Source organism: Trachurus trachurus (genome assembly GCF_905171665.1).
Source record: "Trachurus trachurus genome assembly, chromosome: 7".
Taxonomy (NCBI): Eukaryota; Metazoa; Chordata; class Actinopteri; order Carangiformes; family Carangidae; genus Trachurus; species Trachurus trachurus.
The window spans coordinates 28,720,591-28,741,524 of record NC_139901.1 but is presented as its reverse complement, the minus strand read 5'-3'; the positions used below and the strand labels follow the sequence as shown (position 1 = coordinate 28,741,524).

At 40.1% G+C, this 20,934-nt stretch overlaps 1 protein-coding gene across 2 annotated transcripts in view; it reads left to right on the top strand.

The window, feature by feature from the left end:
• Positions 1-2,678: 2,678 nt before the first annotated feature.
• Positions 2,679-20,934, top strand: part of spats2 (spermatogenesis associated serine rich 2) — a 38,153-nt gene continuing 19,897 nt past the window's right edge. Inside the window, exons 1-8 of one of the 2 annotated variants that reach the window (XM_083974905.1) lie at positions 2,679-2,812; positions 6,223-6,563; positions 7,527-7,606; positions 9,548-9,656; positions 10,174-10,223; positions 11,551-11,788; positions 13,437-13,628; positions 14,401-14,536. In XM_083974905.1, the coding sequence (XP_083831031.1) occupies positions 6,539-6,563; positions 7,527-7,606; positions 9,548-9,656; positions 10,174-10,223; positions 11,551-11,788; positions 13,437-13,628; positions 14,401-14,536 (830 nt within the window). In that variant the 5' untranslated portion in view covers positions 2,679-2,812; positions 6,223-6,538. Of the gene's footprint in view, positions 2,817-6,222; positions 6,564-7,526; positions 7,607-9,547; positions 9,657-10,173; positions 10,224-11,550; positions 11,789-13,436; positions 13,629-14,400; positions 14,537-20,934 lie in introns of both variants that reach the window. The other variant, XM_083974906.1, reaches the window with a different exon arrangement.

The window sequence follows — 20,934 nt, the reverse complement described above, 5'->3', positions numbered from 1 at the left end:
ATGTTACAATGCTAATGACAAGCTAATAATAATAGTAACAGTAATAATAGTTTGACATACTGCTCACAGTGTCACATTGAGGACTTCAAGGTAGTTAGAACATATATATAATGTACAGATTTCAATAATATTAGTTTATTTATAATGATGATACAATGCTAAAGTGTTGGAGCAGCACTTTAAATCTGTGCTTCCATTTAAACAAATATATTTTATAGAGCTACACTTGTGGGTGCCTCATATCATCATTTTCTTCAATTTAACACAGACCAGTGTGAGATAATTGTCCCGGGAGCTGAGACACAGAAATCTGTAAACCTAGATTCTCTGTCCCACTTCTCCGGTTGGTCGGAGAATTTGGGAACACAGTCAGTCGCTGAGCAGACAAACAAGGCCACATTAATAAACATAAGTAAAACAGCTGTGTGCTGCCAAAAGTGTCAACCAGAGAAAATTAAGATTCTCATAATACTCAGTCAACACACACACACATTCCTTTTGTGAAAGTAAATTGGATAAATAGAGTTTTTCTTTTATTCAGTTGATTGAGTGAAAGATCATTAACTAACAACTGTTTTGATCACTCAATTAAGTCTTTTTAAGTCAGAAATTCCCTTCTTTTTTTCGTCTGAATTTTGAACCTTTGCGCAAACAAAACAAGACAGTTGCAGACATCACCTTGAACATCACAAAGCTTTTGAAAAACCATCAATAATTGACATGTTTATATTGTATCAATGATGTCTTTGTGGTTTTGTATGCTATGTGATGTTTTTTTAACATTATGTTTTCTACAACCCTTTTTTTTTTTTTACGCTGCAGACATTATGACTCATTCAGAGGGTGAACTAACGAGTGAAGATAAGATTTCAAAGAAGAGGGAAAAAATGATTTGAAAAGGTCATAATCAAATAAAACTCACCAAAATGCATCAAATTTTCTTACGTGTTCTTACGAGGCAGAACTGTGTAATTCTTCTTTATTCAGCCTACCACCACTGTGTCACTGATTTGAAATAAGAAAACTTATTTTTCTTTCCTGTAAAGTAAGATACCAATTTAGCATGTTACAGACCAAAAACATGTGTTCATGGCAGGACCATATTTATATATGTGTGAAATTGTATTATTTTCCATAAATATTTGTAAAGTGTAAGTAAATAAAGACAATGACAACATCCTAATGGTAGCCCAGTGTTTTTATTCCATAATGTAACAAATTGCAGTAAACATAATAAATATATGTCATGTGACTCATCTTTTTTAATCGTATATGTAACAAATAAATAATTCAATAATAAATGCATTTATTCTGGGTCCAGGAAACAGACACAACTCAGTCCACAGATGTGATGTATCAGATTTTAGGGGCAAACTGTCTGGAGCCCTGTACAATCTGCAGGACTGGGGTCAAAGGTCACTGTTACCTATGAGGTTGTTACAAAGGCCAAGTCTGTTGTGATTCAGCAACAATTAAATGCACTTTGACCAGAGAGAGAGAGAAAAAAAACGAATCCATATAGTTTAATTCACCCTGATGATGTCTCTCTCCAAGGGTGTAACGTATGTCATATCACTGAGTTAGCAAGTGAATTGTTGTCTTAAAGGGATAGTTCAACATTTTTGCCAAAATCTCCAATTACCATAAATCCCTATAGTCACAGCAGTGGGTTCATTACCTTTAATTATCGGTGCATGTTGTTTTGAGATCGGCGGGGCAGAGACGTGAGCTGCTCCGTGAACACAATTGAACGGTACAGGTCGCCTGTCCCTCATCAAACTCATCAATCCAACAACTCCAAAACGCTCTGGTGGACAAGTTGTGACCTGCACATTCACCACGCTATGAGATAATCATGTAACATTACGAGACAGAGTTGTTTTCTAAGACCTGTACCGTTCACCTCCATTTGTGTTCACTGAGCAGCTCGTGTCTCTGCCCTGCGGATCTCAAAACAACATGCACCAATGATTAAAGGTAATCAACCTACTGCTGTGACTATAGGGATTATGGCAATAGGAGAATTTGCCAAAATGTTGAACTATCCCTTTAAGTTAGCTGGTTGGCTGGTGGCTATACAGAGGTAAAACTCAGAGATGATGCCACAGAAATGCACTGGTAGGATTTAGCTGATCTGAAAACTGATCTGCTTTTCTCTCTGAATCAAATTTGGTCTTTACATTGCATTAATGACAAGATGTGGTGCTGCTGTGTCACAGCTGCCTAAATCACAAATAGGTGTCAGTAGTTTATCTGCCTGGTAAGAAATAGCTACACAGTGGCACGCTGTGTTATGATAGATACCGTAAATTAATAATAAGCAATAGTCCTGTCAGAATAAACATGTTGATCACCACAACTGATTAACAACAAAATATAATGCATTAAAATAGTGATGTTAACAACTGAAACACCTTTTACTACACATATGGAAATGCCCAAATAAAGAGGTAAATCAGCATTTGGACACATATACACTGACGTTTTTGTGCTTTAAAAGAAATCCTTGTATGGACACAGAGCTCTTAACCCCCCCTCCATGTTTTACCCAAAGTTACGCCCTTGTCTCTCTCTCAGTCTGTGCTGAGTTGGACAGCTCCATTAGCGGTATTGAGAACGTATTAAAAGGGGGGACGTGTCAGTGCGACCTGGCAACCCGGTGGGAGCACTTGAAAGTATCTCCCTCAGCAGCAGCAGCGGCGACTTGGCATTAAGACGGCTGGCGGTAGGAGCTGCGGTAAAAAAAAGAAAAAAAGAAAAAAAAAAGCCCGTTTCCAGAATCTACTGTGCAGTTTTCTTGCCAACACAACACGTAAGTACGTATTTAATCTTCTAACACATATGAACTTTAATGCGTTTTATTATTTGTGTTTAATTAGGAAGCTAAGTGGTTGGTTAGCCCCTTAAAAACAAAACAGAGCATTGAATGATAATATATAAAAAATAATAATATATACAAAAACACAGGCAGTGTGTTAGCTGCGCGTTAGCCAGGGCTCAAATAAAAGGTGCGGTTGTTTAAAATACATGTCTTGTTAATGCTGTGCTGTTATGGTTTAGTTATTTTAACATTTAAGGGGAAATAATCGCGCTGCAGCGCTGCTAATCTAATGCTAACGGGCTAACGAGCTAATGCTAAGGTAACCTCCGGACTTTAGCCCCCCACAAAAAGATGTGAAATAAAAAAAGTAGAAACTCTATCATCCAGGTAGAATATGTTGGGGGTTATAGATACGATTAATAGATATTTATATGATGATGAAGTGAAGTTAAACCGCTGAGCAGCAGCAGCAGCAGATGCAGACAGACACAGAGACAGACAGGGGTGAGTTAGCTAACATTACATGATCTCCAAATAAAAAAAAACTGAAGGTATTTATCTCCAGTCCAGTCCAACTTCATTTGTCGAGCACCTTTTAAAGCATCCACAGTGAAACCAAAGTGCTGCTGCACAGAATTATAAGTAAAATACACCAGGAATAAAAGATAAAAGACACAGCAGCTCACATAAGGCATACAATTACATATAAAATACGAATAAGATAAATTACATTCATATTTTTTGTCTGAGATTGGAGAAGGAAATCTGCTCTGTGTGCATAGATGAAAAAATGTGTGATAAATGTAAAAGTACAAGTTGTCTTATAGTTAGAAATCTGATGTGAGGCTGGTCTGACTGAGCTCTGCAGGGAGCAGCCAAGTTTACAGGGGCGTTGAATAAATATATCATCATCATCATCATCATCATTCGGGATGGTACCAATGCTGCAGCAAGTGATGACAGAGATTATTATCTCATTATCTGTCTACAAAAGTGTTGTAGTTAAGACCACCTAACCTGAGACCGAGACCAAATCAATGCGAAACCATTTTCAAGACCATGTCTGTATTCAGTGCCAGTCCTCATAATAATCATGTAGCTTGAAATGTACATATAGGTACCTTAGCTAAAAAGAAAAGAAAAGAAGATAATTTCATATTAAATCTAATGCCATATTTAATTGAGACAAAGTTTGGATTGAACAGAATAACACAGCAGCTGAAGTCTCCTACCACTGTTGACTCTGGTGCAACCAAGTTTTTCAGATGGTTACACACAAGCAGATGCCTTTGTAGAACAATTTTAAGTATCTTAAAGTTATTTAATTGCATTGCATAAACCAAATAGACAGAGAGAGAGACATTTGCAGTTAAAATAAAAAAGATATCACTGCAGCTGTGGCCTTGACTGGTCTTGAGGAAAAAAATCCCGAGTCCAGCTTGACCTTAAAAACGTGGTCTCGAGTACTACAACACAACACTAGTCTATACAGGGTTGACATTGCATTGTTTATTGAGGCTGAAGGAGAAAACATGCATATAAATACAGAAACGCCCGCTCTCTGTGGTTCTGTGTGTGAGGAGATTAAGTGAGTTGGTGGTTGTAGTGGTGCCAAAGTAAAAAAAAAAAAAAAAAAAGTTTCCTCTTGAATTGTATTTGACTGAATGAGTCTTGTTGTCACAGTGACGGGAGCTCGTCGATAGTTTCCTGTTAGACGTGTCACTCAAACTCGCGACCAACCTCTTCACCTGAAACCACAGAGTGAGAGTGTTATCTATAAGAGTGCTGACTCTGCACTTTCAGCATCATCATCATCATCATCGTCATCGTCGTCGTCACGATCACTCAGCACAAGTTGAAGTGCACCTGCACCTCTCTCTTAAATGCTCAAGCAACCATCCCTCTTGATAAACACAATGCATCCTAGTGTTTGCAGTTTGCACGACCGATTTGCTGCAGTGTCACTTGTTGACTTGACCCGATCCTGTGTGTGTGCGTGTGTGTGCGTGTGTGACGTCCGTGTAAAAGGTGTGGTGGTGGTGCAACCAGGACGGTGGCATGCCAAGTCCTAATCAGGAGGGGTGTGGGTTTGCACAGGCAGTTTTTTAGGTTTAGGTTTAGGTTTCCCTTTCCCGAGAACCAGGACCAGAAAGGGAAACCTTTTTTTTTTTTTTTTAAGAGGAGGGAAACAGCTGGGGCCATAAAAGTGGGTCCAGAATCCAGATCACCGAAGAAACGTCTGGTTCAAGCTTCTTTTTTTTCCTTTTTTTTTCTTTTTCTTTTTTTTTAAAGGCTACAGGGAGCATAATTAAAGCAGACTTGTATATGGCAGCAGTCAGCAGTGCAGTATTGATCATTCAGTCTGGTGATCCCGGCTTCCTCTCCAAGACAAACTGAGATCTTTACAGAGACTCGCAGGTTTTTTTCTTTTACTTTTTCCCATTACTGAATGCAGAATTCCTTTTTCGTTGTGTAAAGTAGGGCAAAAATATAAAATAATTATAATTTCCTGGCTCTACTTGAGAGCACAGACTGAGTAAGGGAAGCAGATAAAGTTTTACCACCAAACATTTGCCAAAAACAAACAGCTCCTCTCTGTAATATTAATGCGACTGTCAGGACGGTCGACGTCCTGTGGAGCCACTTTAATGTTTCATTTTTACAGGAACAAAAAAGGTATAAAAAACAAAACATAAACAGTGTCCAGAAACTCATTATTATTATTGTCTATCTAATCTAAATTGCAGATAAAATCCTGACACAATTACGCAAAGATCTGTGCATCATCGTGGCTGCAGGGAGGGAAAGTCACTCAAACTCGACATAATTGAGGAAGTTTCTTCTGCGTTAATACGTCAGCGGCTCGGAAGCTGCTCTGAATTCACACCGCGTATGATGCATGACAAAAAATATTCTGTGTTGCCTTCATAACATTATCACCCATAACTCCTGCAGAGAGAGAAAAAAAAGGAAATACCCTTCAAAGATGAGTTTCTCTGCAGCTCTACTAACTTTTTCCCCCCCTTGAAAAAAAAAAAAAAAAAAAACTGGATTCAGCAGCGGCTTTTGCCAAGGACAATATTAACTGCAGATTTTCTTCGAGAACGCTCTGCCAGACAGACAATAATTTATTGAAATCTGTTTTTCATTCATATTTTATAGCCAAGGGAAATGGACTTCATTTGATTTGCATTCGGATTCTCAGATCTTCATAAAAGTGGAAGTTTCGGTATCTGTACGTTTTTCGGGGCAACATGTTATCTGCAGTTACTTGTACATATGTAAATCATAGCTACTTCTTGTATCCTGTCCTGTCATGAAACCTCTTTATCTGTCCTGTCCTGTCCTTTTTCACAGCTGAGTCGTTTTCCTTCCCAATAACTTATTCTCCTCTTTCACAGATTTGGATGAAAACGGTGAAGAAACAAGAGGAAGAAACTTGAATCGTCGCCTACAAAAAAAACAAAAAAAAAAAAAGGTGGAGGACGGATCTGAACCTTGTGAGCCCTTGTTGGCATCGCTAAGAAGTGAAACTCATCACACTTGGAGTCCTTATTTGAACACCTGCTTAAACATATTTGAGAGGAGATTTTTCTTTTCTTCTCCTTTCTTTTTTTTTTCTTCTTTTTTTTTTTTTTTCTTTCACAGTCTTGGGAGTATAAAAGTGAGATAGAGTCTTTCCCGGATACATCTGTGTGTGTGTGAGTGTGTGACAACATGGCAAAGAAAAACAGCCAGAAGGGTACGTATTTGTTTTATAAAACTTGTATTTATTTAAAGAAGAATTGAAGTAAAATAAAAATCTGCATTGAATGTTCTGTGTGCATTATAATTGTACAAAAGGAAAACTCAGCTCAGAATATACCGTAGTTAAAAATAGGTCCCAAACACAGAGGTCGACTTGACATTAACCCACTTTCATGCACAGGAAAAACAACTTTTACAAGGCTCCATTACTTTTTTTTTTGTCTCATCCATAAATGGTCGTAGATTAAGTTTGGACTTTACCCCGACTCCTCACACTCAGCTGTTTCTTGAATGTGCCGGTTTTTGTTCTGCTGCCTCTGATCGAAGAAGAAAAAAAACCCTGAGGTTGTTCATTTTTCTCCCATTCTTTTCTCTTTTTTTGTTGTTGGAAGAATGTGTTTTTGGAGGCCTTCGCTGGTTATTAGTCATTTAAATCAGATGCAGATTCCAGACTGTACAGGCGCAGATGTGATGGGGTTTTTTTTTTTTTTTTTTTTTTTATTTCTTTGTGTTCTTCTCGCTAAAGAGTGCACACTGAAGCCGGCGTCTCTTCATCTCTTCATTCTCACTGGCGGTGGTGTTATTTTAGACAAATTATGCCTCCAGGAAACAAATCAAATCTGTTTTTCGACGCATTAGAGAAGTGCATTAGAGAGACTGATTTGCTCGGTGAGATAAACAAGACTCTTCATGTGTCTATTCTTTGTACCTGAACGATGAAGACAACCAAAAAAAAACAGCTTCACAGGAACACACACGCCGATTTTGTATAAACACGATTGGACGTCACGTTACAAACTTTTTTCCCAGGCAATCCCTGATGAAGACGAAGTTGCCGGCGGTCGCTTTGTTTTGCAAATTATTTTCTACAATGGTTTTGCAAATACAGTACGAGTCGAGGCCCGAGCAGAAAATGGAGCTCAGTGTTTTGTTTTCTTTCTTTTTTTTCTTTTTCCAGATACGTCCGGGGTGGTGTTTGACACTCGCTCGAAAATGGTGATGTCCCAGGGGGGAACAGCTGAGAGGATGAAGGAGAAGGTACGTTAAGTCTCCGCCCACTGCACATGATGATGATGATGATGGATGCAAAGAGGCTGCAGGATGTGAAGGGTTAACTTTCACCAAAAAAAACCTCAACATTTTAGAAATATTCAGGGTTTCTTCTCCCACAGTGAAGACGTTTCCACTCTGCGTTGGAGGACATTAGTAATGTTAGTTGTGGGCTCTGCTCAACAGTTTCCCATCGTTTTTTTTGGCAGCAGAAAACCCGAGCATGAGTAACACTCATCGCTCTGCTGGAGGAAGACATTGAAGGGATAGTTCAACATTTTGGCAAATTGGCCCATTGCCATAATTGCTATTAGTCATAGCAGCAGTAGGTTCGTTACCTTTAATTGTCGGTGCAAGCTATTTTTAGAATGGCGGAGCAGAGCCGCGAGCTGCTCAGAGCTATGCTACGGAGGCTAATGGGATTTCTAATGGTTTCCCTCATCAAACTCATCAAATACACAATCCAACAACTCCAAAATGCTCTGGTGGACAAGTTGTGACCTGCACATTCACCACGCTATGAGATAATAACAGAACGTTACGAAACAGAGCTGTTTTCGAGGTAAATACAGAGACTGCTTGCTGAAAAACTGTCCCTGAACGCAACGTGCATCAGCGGTTTTGCATGAATTTACCTCTACAACAACTCTATCTGGTAACGTTCCGTTATTATCTCATAGCGTGGTGAATGTGCAGGTCACAACTTGTCCACCAGAGCGTTTTGGAGTTGTTGGATTGTGTATTTGATGAGTTTGATGAGGGAAACCAAGAAATCCCATTAGCCTCTGTAGCGTAGCTCTGAGCAGCTCACGTCTCTGCTCCGCCGTTCTAAAAATAGCTTGCACCGACAAATAAAGGTAACGAACCTACTGCTGCTATGACTATAGCGATTATGGCAATGGGCCGATTTGCCAAAATGTTGAACTGTCCCTTTAAGGTCCAGAGTTGTTGTTGACTGGTAGTGGATTATTTCTGTCTTAATGGGAGTTAATGCATCAGTGTCTGTTCATGTTATCGACACGTTCAGCTGCTTCAGCACCTGAGATTTACTTGAATTTCCTTGAAATAAAGGACTTTGCTCGAGGCGGATTCCCAAGATGAAGTCTCATAACAGGAAGCCTCGACCTCTTTTAAAGCTGTTAATCTATAATAGAGCAACTTAAAGAAAATGGGACACTGCAGAGTTTTACTGTGCTGTTGTCATTATGTTTTCATGGCTGCTTGTTCAGATGTCGGTTTTTCATACTCGACATTGGAAGTCAGTGGCACATTTTGACTTTGTTTGTTTGCAGAACAATAAGAGGCTCTCACAATGTTTTATTTTAGACTAAATTAGAGTCAACTTGATTGTCACTGCGCATGTCAGGGCTACAATCAATCTGCATCTAACCAGAAGTGCGTAGTCAGCCGGTAAAGGTCACATGATATAAAGTTAAGTTTAAGATGCTTTATTAATCCTTTGCAGGAAATTACATGTATAAATGGAGATAAATGAAGAAGTACAGGGTATGGAATGATATATCCACAAATATTTGCAGTGAAAGTGCAATATGGATGTACAAAAGTGCAAACATTTTATTATATAATGCATTTAATTTAAAGGTGCCTTTCCAACACTCAAGGACAGTGTACAGTGAATAAAGAAAAGTGCACAAAACAATAAAAAACACAAGAAATACACAAGATATGCATTTATAATGAATGAAAGAAAGCATTTGGTATATTATTCAGACCACGAGTCCAGTCCTGTGTCCTAAAGCCAGATCTCATCATAAACATCACAAAAACATCTTTATTGTAAATATTCAGCCTGAACTCGTGCGTTGAGATTTTCAGATGATTTTAAAACCTGTTCTTCTAACTTTCTGTGTCTCCCTTCCCTTCCTTTTGTCTTTTTTGTTTTGTTTTGTTTTGTCTCTCTGTCCACAGATCAGCGCCGTCAGGGCGGTCGTCCCCAACAAAAGTAACAATGAGATTGTACTGGTGCTGCAGCATTTTGAGAACTGCGTCGACAAAGCCGTTCAAGCTTTCCTGGAAGGTACGATGACGTCGGTCGGTCGGTCGGTGCCTTGAGCCTCGACACTTGAAAATTAATTGACCCTCCAAAGCTTCCTTATAAATAGTTACACAAGGCACAGTGAGAAGAACAGCCACCTGTTTTATTACGTACGCTCGTTATGTGACGCCTTCTTCAACAAACACTCCACATTTACTTGCACTCACTTCCTTACTTGTTGTTTGCAGGTCAGTTAATCAGTTTAAGTTTTAAGTTTTGTTTCTGCTACTGTTGCTTTCGTTTCAGGGAACAAATACCTTGCAATGCATTCCTCGCTTTGCATCCGCAGGTCGAGCGTCACACACATGCCTTCAGTTTGACAGGTTTAATTATAGAACAAAAAAATCTGCCTCCGTACGTCAGGCTGCCTTTTGTTCCTCTTTTAGCGCTCTAAACAACACCTCGGGGCATTCTGATATGGAGATGGGGTATTAGTACACGCCTGTCGGATGTCACCGTGTTGCCATTTGTCGTCACTCTTGTTTGCTTTTCGCCTCAGGCAGCGCAGTCGAGATCCTCAAGGAGTGGAATGTCACCGGCAAAAAGAAGGTGAGGAGCCACAAAAGACTGAGTTGGCGTTTTTATTATCTCGTACTTGTTGTTGACATAATGGAAGCTAATTGATGAATTAATTCTTGAAGATTAAAGTTGTCGTCCATTCATTGCAAACTACTGTTGATTCTCCAATAGACGCCCAGGCTTTTATTTGCTTCACCTGCCAAACTGATCCGGTTTGTCACGTTACAACCACAAACTTAAATGTATTTTATTGGTATTTTATGTGATGCACCAACACAAAGTAGAATAAATAAAAAGTGCATATTATGTATTCAGGCTTTTATTGTAAAGGGACAACGAGGAGTTTCGGAAAGCGGAAGTGTTTTCGCACTAAATTCCCCACGAGCCTCCGCGTGCACGGTGAAACTCTTGGACCGGTGCAAGATGGACGAAAGCGAAAACATTTGCCAGGAATGTTTTCATTAATCAAGAACAAAAGTCGGAGGTTCGAAGATGATCAGATACCGTCGTAGTTACGACCATAAACAGCGATCCGGCGGCGTTATTCCCATGACCCGCCGGGCAGCGTCCGGGAAACCAGGAAACTATAAATGCTGGGCGAGTCGACCACTAAATAATAATATCAAAATAACGATAAAGACGAAATTATATATTTATTGAAAATGGACCCATTAACAAGTTTGGGTAACGTAGATTGATCCACATTAATATGAGACTCTTTTATAACCAAAAGCAAACTCCTCGGGGGGAATCTTTAATTTCTATTCTGGGAAAATTGAATCGTGGGCAACTGGACTTGTGTTTGTCTAGGAAGACGGTTCGCCTCTTATCCACGGGGCTTCATCAGTTCGTACGCAACAAGTCTCACTAGCTAGACAAAGACAGTGGAGAAAATTTAATTTTGAACAAATCTTATGCTCAGCAAAGATGGAAAATCCTTTTAAATTGTTCTGTTGTTACTGATTAAAAGAGTGAGAATAGAAGGAAAGAGCCGGATCAGGAGCACAGATTCCTCAAAAACATTTACAAATAACTGCAAGTCAAGTGTTTGGGCCAAGAATTAACGCTCGTGAGTCGGGTCGGAGCTTCAACACCAGGTTGGATCTTGATTTTCAGGCCTGTTCAGAACTGCAGCACGAAATAAAGCAGCTTAGAAACTGCTGTGATGAACGATCGTGGGCTTTGAGAGGTTCACAAGAACTTGTAGGGAACAGAAACGGACTGAGACCGGCTTTTATTTCCTCAAACGTCTGTTGGAGAATGAACGGTATGTTTTGGTTAACAACCGTTGGTATGTGTTGGTACAAAATGATGACACAATGATGAGTGACTCTGATGTTTTTTTTTCCGTGTGCAGCCCAAGAAGAAAAAGAAGCCCAAGCCTCAGCCAGAGGCGTCGGCCGAGCCCGCTCCGCCCGAGGCCACGTCGCCGGAGGAGGAGGAGGAGGAGAGGGGCAAGGACGAGATCAACGGTTTCCACGCCAACGGGTCGGTAATGGATGGAGAGTCGCTGGATTCGCTGAGTGAACAGTTGGACTCTGCCTCCCTGGATGCAGCCGAGCTGGACTCTGAACCCGCTACATCCGAAACTACCGGTAATAATAAACAGGAGTGTGATGAGAGATGAAGAGCTGAGCGATTTTTAGGAAGAAAGAGTTTTTTTTTTGTCTTTTTATAAGGGTTTTTAAAGAAAATTAGAGACACAATCAGTATCTTCTGAAAGTCTAATGATATTATATCTAAGTTCTTATGCAAAAACCATTAGGATGACATTATAGTATTTAACCGACTGTCATATTATCCCCTCGCCTCCACATCTGCCACGTTTCCACGAGCTGCCTCCGATCGCGGGCGTTTTTAATGTCATATCAAGCTGTTGCTCTCTCCTCCCTCTGCACCGTCGGCTCAGGTTGCTTTAATACGACGACGACACACAGCGACACGGGTCACGTCCTTGTCCTGAGAGTGAGCGTACAGTACGTGCACACACTCTCAAACAGGTGACATTGTTCAGTGGGGGTTGTAAATAGCAGTTTGAAGTTTTAAGCCGACAGCTGCAGAGAGAATTTGATTGATTAATTACGTGACTGACAGGAAATGAACCAGCAACTTCTTTGATAGTCAAATATTTATTTTGCATGAAAAACAAATGTGCAGGTGTAGTGTTTCTGTAGTTTGATGCTTTCTTTTTCTTTACTTATCGATTTTTGGGGGCTTTTATGCCTTTAATTTGACTGGAAATAAACAGAAAATGGGTGGAGAGCGAGGTTTATAGCTAAACGACGCCCCAAATTATCACAAATTTTGACGCGTGTGTCAGACTTGACATCTGAAGACATCGACTCCTTGGCCTCAGGGAAATTACACCTGACATTCCTGACGATTAGGCTCCAATCATGGAGGTGTTTTTAAACCTCTAATGTCATATAATTAGATGCTATTAGACTTTCTATGGGGTGAAATGATTTAATGATTCAGAATAATGTGCAGATGAATCGATAGTGAAAAATGCTCATCAGCTGCCGCGGTGGAGGTAACGGAGTTTATATCATAGAAGAAAATCAAAATGCCCCATGCAGAACCTGCTCTGTGTCACTGTTTATGTTACTGAATAATGTAAATGTCAGATTATGTGACATAATTATCTGAATCTTAAAGGGATAGTTCAACATTTTGGCAAATTGTAGTAGTGATAGCAGTAGGTTCATTACCTTTTAATTATCTGTGCATGTTGTTTTGAGATCGGCGGGGCAGAGACGTGAGCATCAAATACACAATCCAACAACTCCACAACGCTCTGGTGGACAAGTTGTGACCTGCACATTCACCACGCTATGAAATAATCATGTAACATTACGAGACAGAGTTGTTTTAGAGACAAATGCAGCCAGAACTACATTCCAGACACGGCTGCTGGGCGGAGTGATTTCAAAAGCGCAAGTAGTTCAGTTCAAATAATCAAGTCCAGTTGCTTTCAATTTAAAATTCCTTTGAGATACTATGACCTGGACAAATGAGAATATGCACAGGCTTAAGTAGTTCAGAGTATTTGCTTCATGTCTCGTAATGTTACATGATTATTTAATGATGATGACAAAATGTTGAACTATCCCTTTAAGAAAAGTGAAGAATGAACTCGAACTTGTGAACTTGTTTTTTTTAGGTATTTAGGAGGAAGTAATTTCTGAACGTGCTGATTTCACTTCTTGTAAAAAAAGTAATGATCCTCGTTTGTTCCCACAGGCGCTGAAGCAGAAAGTCAAGGCAGCGCTCCGAGTCCGGCCTCGCTCTCGCTCTCCCAGCCGGGCGGCAGGAACGACCACGGCCCCAGAGGCAACAAGGCCCGACGCAGACCGGGCTCGAACTCGCATCCCCACAGCTCGTCGTTAGCCCCCGCCACCGACGAACAGGGATCACCAGCGGTCAAGAAGATAGGTCAGACTCCTCAGCTCTTATCTCCCCGAGCGTAGATAGAGAGAGAGAGAGAAAGCACTGATTGATAAGACGAGGTGAAGTGTCACAGGTAGGGACGCAGGGATTCGTCCGTGTCCTCCTCCCATCATAGGCCCATACAGTAAACATATTATAAATGCAGTAAATGTCACACAGTGTGTTTTATTCTCACTGTAAAAAACAATGGGCAACAACTTTCACTACTATTTTGCATTTGAACGGAGGATTTAAGCTTCAAGTCATTCAGGATTCAGGCTTTAGTGTTTTTTCTGATTCAAAACAAGAATGGAAAAAAAACCTAAAAGTGAAATTATTTCCACAGAGCAGAGAAAATATATATCTAAAAATATTATTGTATGTAATTTTTACATGTTTATGTTCAAATAACGGCTATTTGTTGGTTTAAAATGACCGTGATAGCGATGCTAATTTCCCTTAGCCTGTCTATGATGTTTTCCATTATATGTTAGCATCAAGCTAATGGACTTTATATTGAGTTTGTGATAATGGCAGCGACGCTGAGAGAGGTTTTAACGTTTGAAAGGCAGAATATCGTTAGTAAATCTTCCCATAATCGTTGGCGGTGTCATTTCGCTGACGTGCGTAGGGTTCAGTTTGTTTGACGTTCTGAGATTTGGCAGAAACCAAATTCCATCAAAAAGCTAAAAAAGTTCAGCCGAATCCGAAACCAAAATCCTGGATTCGGTTCATCCCTCGTCACAGGTGTCGTTTTTGTTTTTCTTCGTCTCCTCAGCCTCCAACATCGACCGCTCTGTGAAGGACCTGCAGAGATGCACGGCCTCGCTGACGCGCTACAGGATGGTGGTGAAGGAGGAGATGGACTCTTCCATCAAGAGGATGAAGCAGACGTTCGCTGAGCTCCAGAGCTGGTATGCACGTTTTATTTCATTTTCTCTTCTCACACACACACAGACCGACCTGCTTCTGGCCCAAAGCTGCAGCTGAAACCTGAGGTGATAAAATATCTGGATCATGTTGAAAAATGAGGTGTAACAGCAACAAAAAAACTCTGCTGAACTGGACCTGTCTGAAAGAACCAGGGGCTTGATTTATTTATTTCCCCATCGGTGAAGTTTTAGATGTGGAAGAACGATGAGGTGTCTGCTCTGTTGGAGTGAACAGGTTTTATTCAGTCATTCACAGCTGCTTCGATTTGTATTTAACTTCATTCACAAAACAAGGAAGTCCTGTAGAGCTGATTATCAGGACTTAAACCAGACATTTGTTTTTGTTAAAGTAAGAAAAAGTCGACTTTGTTGTCAACCATTTAAAAAAACAGTGAAAGACGGAATTGGCCTGTCACAATTATTTTGCGTAATCGTTTAAATTGTTTCCTTTCATCTGTATAAAAACAGTTTGGGTGAAACTAACATAAATCTTATTGCCATCAGTGTTTATTCATCGTTTTCCATCATTTGAGCTTTGACTGATCCTTTTTTTTTTTTTTTCTTTTTTTTTTCATTCATTTTTTTATCAATAGATTTTTATTGATTTTTATCGAACAAAACATCGACAACATACAACATACAAGTGCTCTCTGTATTCACATATCAATACGGAAAGAAAAACAAGCCACCATCCAAACCCAAATGTAAACTTAGCTCATGACTGTCCTTACCCCAAAAGGCATCAGAAAGGAAAAGACAAAGAAAAGAAAAAAAATAAATAAATAATAATTAAAAAGGAATTGATTTTTTAAAAAGTAAGTAAACGAAATACAGACAGATAAACAATAAAATTAAATTTAAAATACATAAATAGATTACACAAGTAGATATAGTCGTATAAGATCTAAACAAAAGCATTGAAGGGGAGAGTTAGAGACTGGCAATAACACATCTGATACCATAAATCATCTAGTGGAAGTATTCCAGTCTAAAGTATATCTCCCCTTATTTACAGTGTCCCGAAGGGGTGGGGGTAAGTACCCCAGAAAAGCCGACCATGTTACCTCAAACAGATTATTGACTGATCCTTTTTTAATGACATCATCACATTGCGCCCCCTTCTTCCTCTTTATCTCAAGGTGTTTTAATTACTAATGTTCGACATAAGCATTTCGATGAGCACCTATTGACATTTGCATCATGGATCATGGTTTCAATGCACTGAAATGAAAATTTGTGGCCGAAGCCGAATAAAATTAAACGCTTGGCCGAATACCGAATGCAGTTGTTAACGTTTTTCGCTATTTTTTTAAAATATTGTTGCATAAATAGCCTAGAATATACCGTCTGCTCGGTATCGTGTAACGGGGCTCAATGTGCTCCACAACGCTAAACGGTTGATCATCCAAAGCAATGAACTCCGTTACCTTCTTTGTGATTCCGTTTGCTTTGGCACTTTGCAAACTTTTTTTCTGTCTTTTCAAAGACGTCGGCCACGGGCGGAGTGGGCGTGCTGGGACGAGAAGCTTTTCCTTTTAGCTGCTGCAGCCGTCTCTCTCTCTCCTACTCAGCAGCTGTTCAGGGTGTTTGGCTTTTAAATGAGTAATTACAGCAGTAGCGCTAAAGGTCTTTGCAGAGGAACCCCCTCTAGGTAGTTTGGTTGAACACTTGCATCAAACTGCAATTCTTTTCTCGCTCTCCAACACTTAAAAATATCTCCACACTGCCGACATGTTACCGAAGGCGCCAGGTCACCGCGTCACTGCACGTTGTTTGATTGCGTCATTGCGTCACACGCCACTAATAGTCTATTCGGCCTTGCTTTTAACTCACTCCACCGAAGGCCGGATGTGCCTTTTTTTTGCCATATTCGGTTACAGAATATTCGGTGCATCCTTGGTTGCAAAGCCAGTTATGTCTCTTCTTCTATTTGTATTATTAAACTATGTTCAGGCTTATATTATAAAAGCGGCATAAAATTCAAACCTTAATCGCAGTTATTTGTAATGCGTAAAATGCATAATATTTCATGATTGTGACAGGCCTAGTTGTGTAGCAGAGCTAAACTTTACTGTGTGATGGTGTTTACACGCTGAAGCTGCAGATGTGCATGTGCTGCTGCTGTGTGTGTGTGTGTGTGTGTGTGTGTGTGTGTGTTATGTACAGACTGGGAGTAACATGTAGATCCACTGGGACGCTGAGTCATGTTTATCAAACTGCAGCATCAACATGGAACCAGAAAGTCTAAATACATTTCATCCTTTTTAACTCTGTGATCAAACCACAAGCACAAACATTAAAGGATTGTAATTAATAAACATAAATTAATTATTAGCTTTTTGTTGAACTTTTAAAAAGAAGAACAGATGAAAACGTCCCAACATGATGATGATGATGATAATAGTTGTTATTTTCTCAGTTCATTGATGAGCTGAGAATATTTGTCATTTCTGGGTGAAAAGATGCATCGATTTAATTTATTTTTCTGATCGTCTCCTTGGTCGTAAAGTTGCACTAGTGAAGAGTTTTTACTGAAGTGTCATGTTGTGTTATATGTGTGTAAGTTTAACTTTACTGTCACTGAGTCAAAGGGCAGTTTGTCACCTTTGTCCTCTGGTCTCTGTGTCTCTGGGGCAGAAGTTTGCATAACAGGAAGCGGAGCGCTCTATACGTTGACCCTCGGGTCACTGTTCTGGCAGCGTCGTTTAGACACATCCTCTTTTATTCTCTCGGTTAAGACGACGACGCCTCGTTCTTTCTGGCTTCACATGTTCACACTGAGCCAGAAAACACCACATGAAGTTGCAGCAGCGTGTGTGAGTGTTACAGGATCAGAAACTCCCCCCCTTTTTTTTAATACAAACACCGATCTGATCCGACTCTGTGACTCAATGTCTGGTTAACCCGGTCTGGGTCAATGATGTTGAAACATCTGGAACATCACTGAGGATGATGTGTCACTGTGTCACTGTGTGTTTTTGAGGATTTTATCTGTGAATCAGCAAAACTCTGTGGTGGGACGTGTGATAGCAAGAAAACTAAGATATGATAATTAAATAACTAAAATAGAGCAGATGCAATGCAGACTGCACATTACGATATTAATACGTCCAAACCGCAGTAATGCCATGGGCACCGTCTGTCTGCTTTACTTTAATTATTAGTTTGTGAACTTTATTCAGTTCAGTTTATTTGATGGAGAGGGACAATTTACATTGATACACATTTTAAAATAAAATGTAAATGTAATCAATTCTAGCTCAATATTTAAAAAGTTCTGTTATTATTTTTTTTAAAAGAAAAGAAAAAACAGAAAATAATACGATCACATTCACATTATAACACATTTACAACACATTACAATCGTGGTTCACAGCGGGGGTTAAAGTGCTAGAGTTGGGCAGTAAAGTGCTGGAGTCTATTATTGATGCTGTGAGCAGAAAAAATGGAACCAGTTCATGTTGAGCCTGTAGAAAAATAGAAAAGAGAATAGAATAAATGAAGTAGTAAAGTGAGTAAAATACAATAAAAATAAATAATAAAAAATAACTAAAAATGCATTAGATTTAAAAACCACATGGTCACAGGCAAACAGATGTGCGTCCCCATATTCACACTCACTCAGGCTCCCATGTTGATAAATATACATCTACCCTGTTTATCTATTTATTTGGTTTGTTTCCAATCTGTTAAAGGAAAAAAAATATTGATCAGAAGCCGGTCGGTCAAAAAGCTCTCTGTTCTTATTTGCTGTAGATGTTGGTTATAGATAAGAAACTGACCTGTCACTGTTGGTCAGTCGGTTAAAGGTCAACAGGAGTTAACACCGGTATCAGATGAGCTAAACCTATAAACTCATTAGGTCTGATTCATATTCTTTAACTACATGTGCTTTTATTATCTTCTTTAATTCAATAAGTGTTATTAGTATCGGTTGTATTCGTCTTTTTCTCTCTGCAAGCGGCTGAAACTCGATGCCGTGGCGTCTCACCGATGTTCGGAGCTGAATGGGAACTCCTCTCCTCCCTCCGCTGCTTCTAGAAACTTTGAGCACTTTGTCAGTTTAACAAACACAGAACTGATTTATTTTTTCCCCGGTTAGAGCTCGACACCTCAGGGGACTCTCGCTGCACCTCTCTGGACGAGGGATCCTCAGTAATTCACTTCAGCTTATCTTTACAAAGACAGATAAAGGAGAAAACCTCGGCCGCCGGCGAAGATACACACATACACATAGCATAGTGTGTGTGTGTGTACAACCTTATGATTACGATGTGTATCCTGATGCACGTTGATTTTGAATAATGACCGTGTCCTGCACCGAATTAACTTGCATATTGCATCATGACTCATGTCCAACTCCCAACTTCCTGGTGCTTTCAGCTTTTTCCCGGCGGCGGATACAGTTTTTATGTTTGTGCTGTTTGTGTCTATGCTGCTGTTACTGTACGTGAGGTTTCCTTTTGTAAAACAGAGCATTTTATGACGTATTGATTAGGGGTCGGGGGGTAAAAAACGATTCATGTAAGAATTGCGATTCTTATCCTCTGATTTTTGAAGTTTATGAATCGATTCAATTTGTTTTATTAACGTTTCCTCCGTCTCTCCGTGCGCCCTCACAGGCTTCCGTACACAAGCGTTGGAGCGAGCTCAGATACCTCCAGCTTGCCAGGCATTTTCCAGCTTTTTGACTGATTTTCTTAGACCCACCATATATTATGTACTATTCCTACATACACATTCAAACCATCAAATGAAAGAATACAGTCTCTACTTTCCAGCTAAAAAAAAACCTGTGTGTTTCTATCTCGTTCCAGTCATGAGAAATTGGTGGTTGAATATAGGTTGGTTTAGCCCAAAAAGCCATTTGGCACGAATATCTTGAGAAAAAGAGGTTTTTGTGTTGGCTGTCATTTTCAGGTCATTATATTTTGCTTTAGTCGTGACACCTCAACATCTGTACAGTTGTTCTCTTGTAAACAAAAACAAAATCAACGCTGACAAATGACTTTTGATGACAAAAGACAAAACATTTATTGACTGACACACACGACTCCAGCCTCTTTTCTTTCTTTTTTTTAATTTTAGAGTTACAACTTTTTTTTCGATCAGCTGTTCAGCCTCAGACGGAGGTTAGAGCTTCACATTTTGAGCTCATTTCATACAAAGTGCAGCCAAACACCAGGCTGAAGAGAGAGACAGTGGCGCTGCAGGTGAACCAGCAGGAGAGCGGAGCGCCGTCCATTTTTTTTTCTTTTCTTGTCTTTTAGCAGCGCCGCACATCTATGTGCATGTGAGAATTGATTTTGAATCTAGTTGAGACACTAACTGTGCGTTCACACCAAAAGCTTCCAAAGCGTCAAAACGCCGGAAGTCAATTCATTTTCAATTCAAATTCAAAACAACTTTATTAATCCCACAGGGGGCAATTCATTTTGAGCAGCAGGTTTTCGTGGTTTGTATGGCCTACATGGCCCATCGAATTTTCAATGAGAGCCAAGCGACACTGAGCGTCCAAAGCTTCCAAAGCGTCACCAGATGAGAAGTTGAGCCACGGTTAAAGCAGAAGTGAGTGGTCCGGTCGTTTTCGCTAATGCTGCGTTCCAGGCAGGCTTTTGAAATCGTAAATTACAGCTTCAAGTCACAACTTACGACTTTGTAGCGTTTCAGGCAACCCACTCGTGTTTTTCCGACCTGTTTTACCGGTGAAAGTCACTATAACGGCCACTCGTAACTTCCGACCGGTGAACTCGTACCAGATCGAACTGGTACCACTTCACGGTCGGAAAAATACGAGTTTCCTTGAACGCACCATAACAGTCCTCGTCCCTACGTCACCACATTCACGGCGTCCCTTGGCTGCACACACAGCCCTGCATGCCGTTCTCTCTCCTCATTGGATAAAAACTGTAGGATACGATAAATGTTTTCTCTTCGGCTCAGAGCAGAGCAGAGGGACTGAGAGACCCGTGTTTCAGTCCAAACACTCTATGTAAGTGATTGCTGTCGGAAGATATAACTATTTAAGACTTATATTAACACAAATATATCACTCACTTCTGCTTTAACTTTAGGGTAATTAGCTATGACGCGGTTCGGCGGCAACCTGTCAGAATAGAGATGTCCGTCGGCTGCCTTTTTTTTTCTCTTTTTTTTGTATTTCTGCTCCCAATGACCAGCGTGATCGAACTTGGTGTGAACGCACAGCAAGAGTCACATCCCTACAGTCCAGGCTTTTGAAAAGAGAGTGTAAATCAAATCGGCACCCAAAAAATCGTAAAAGAATCGAATCAGGAGAAAGGGTTACCGTCCCAGCCCTCGTATCGATACAGTAGCATCTGCACCGATGCATCTATCAGCAAAGACAACATCATGATATT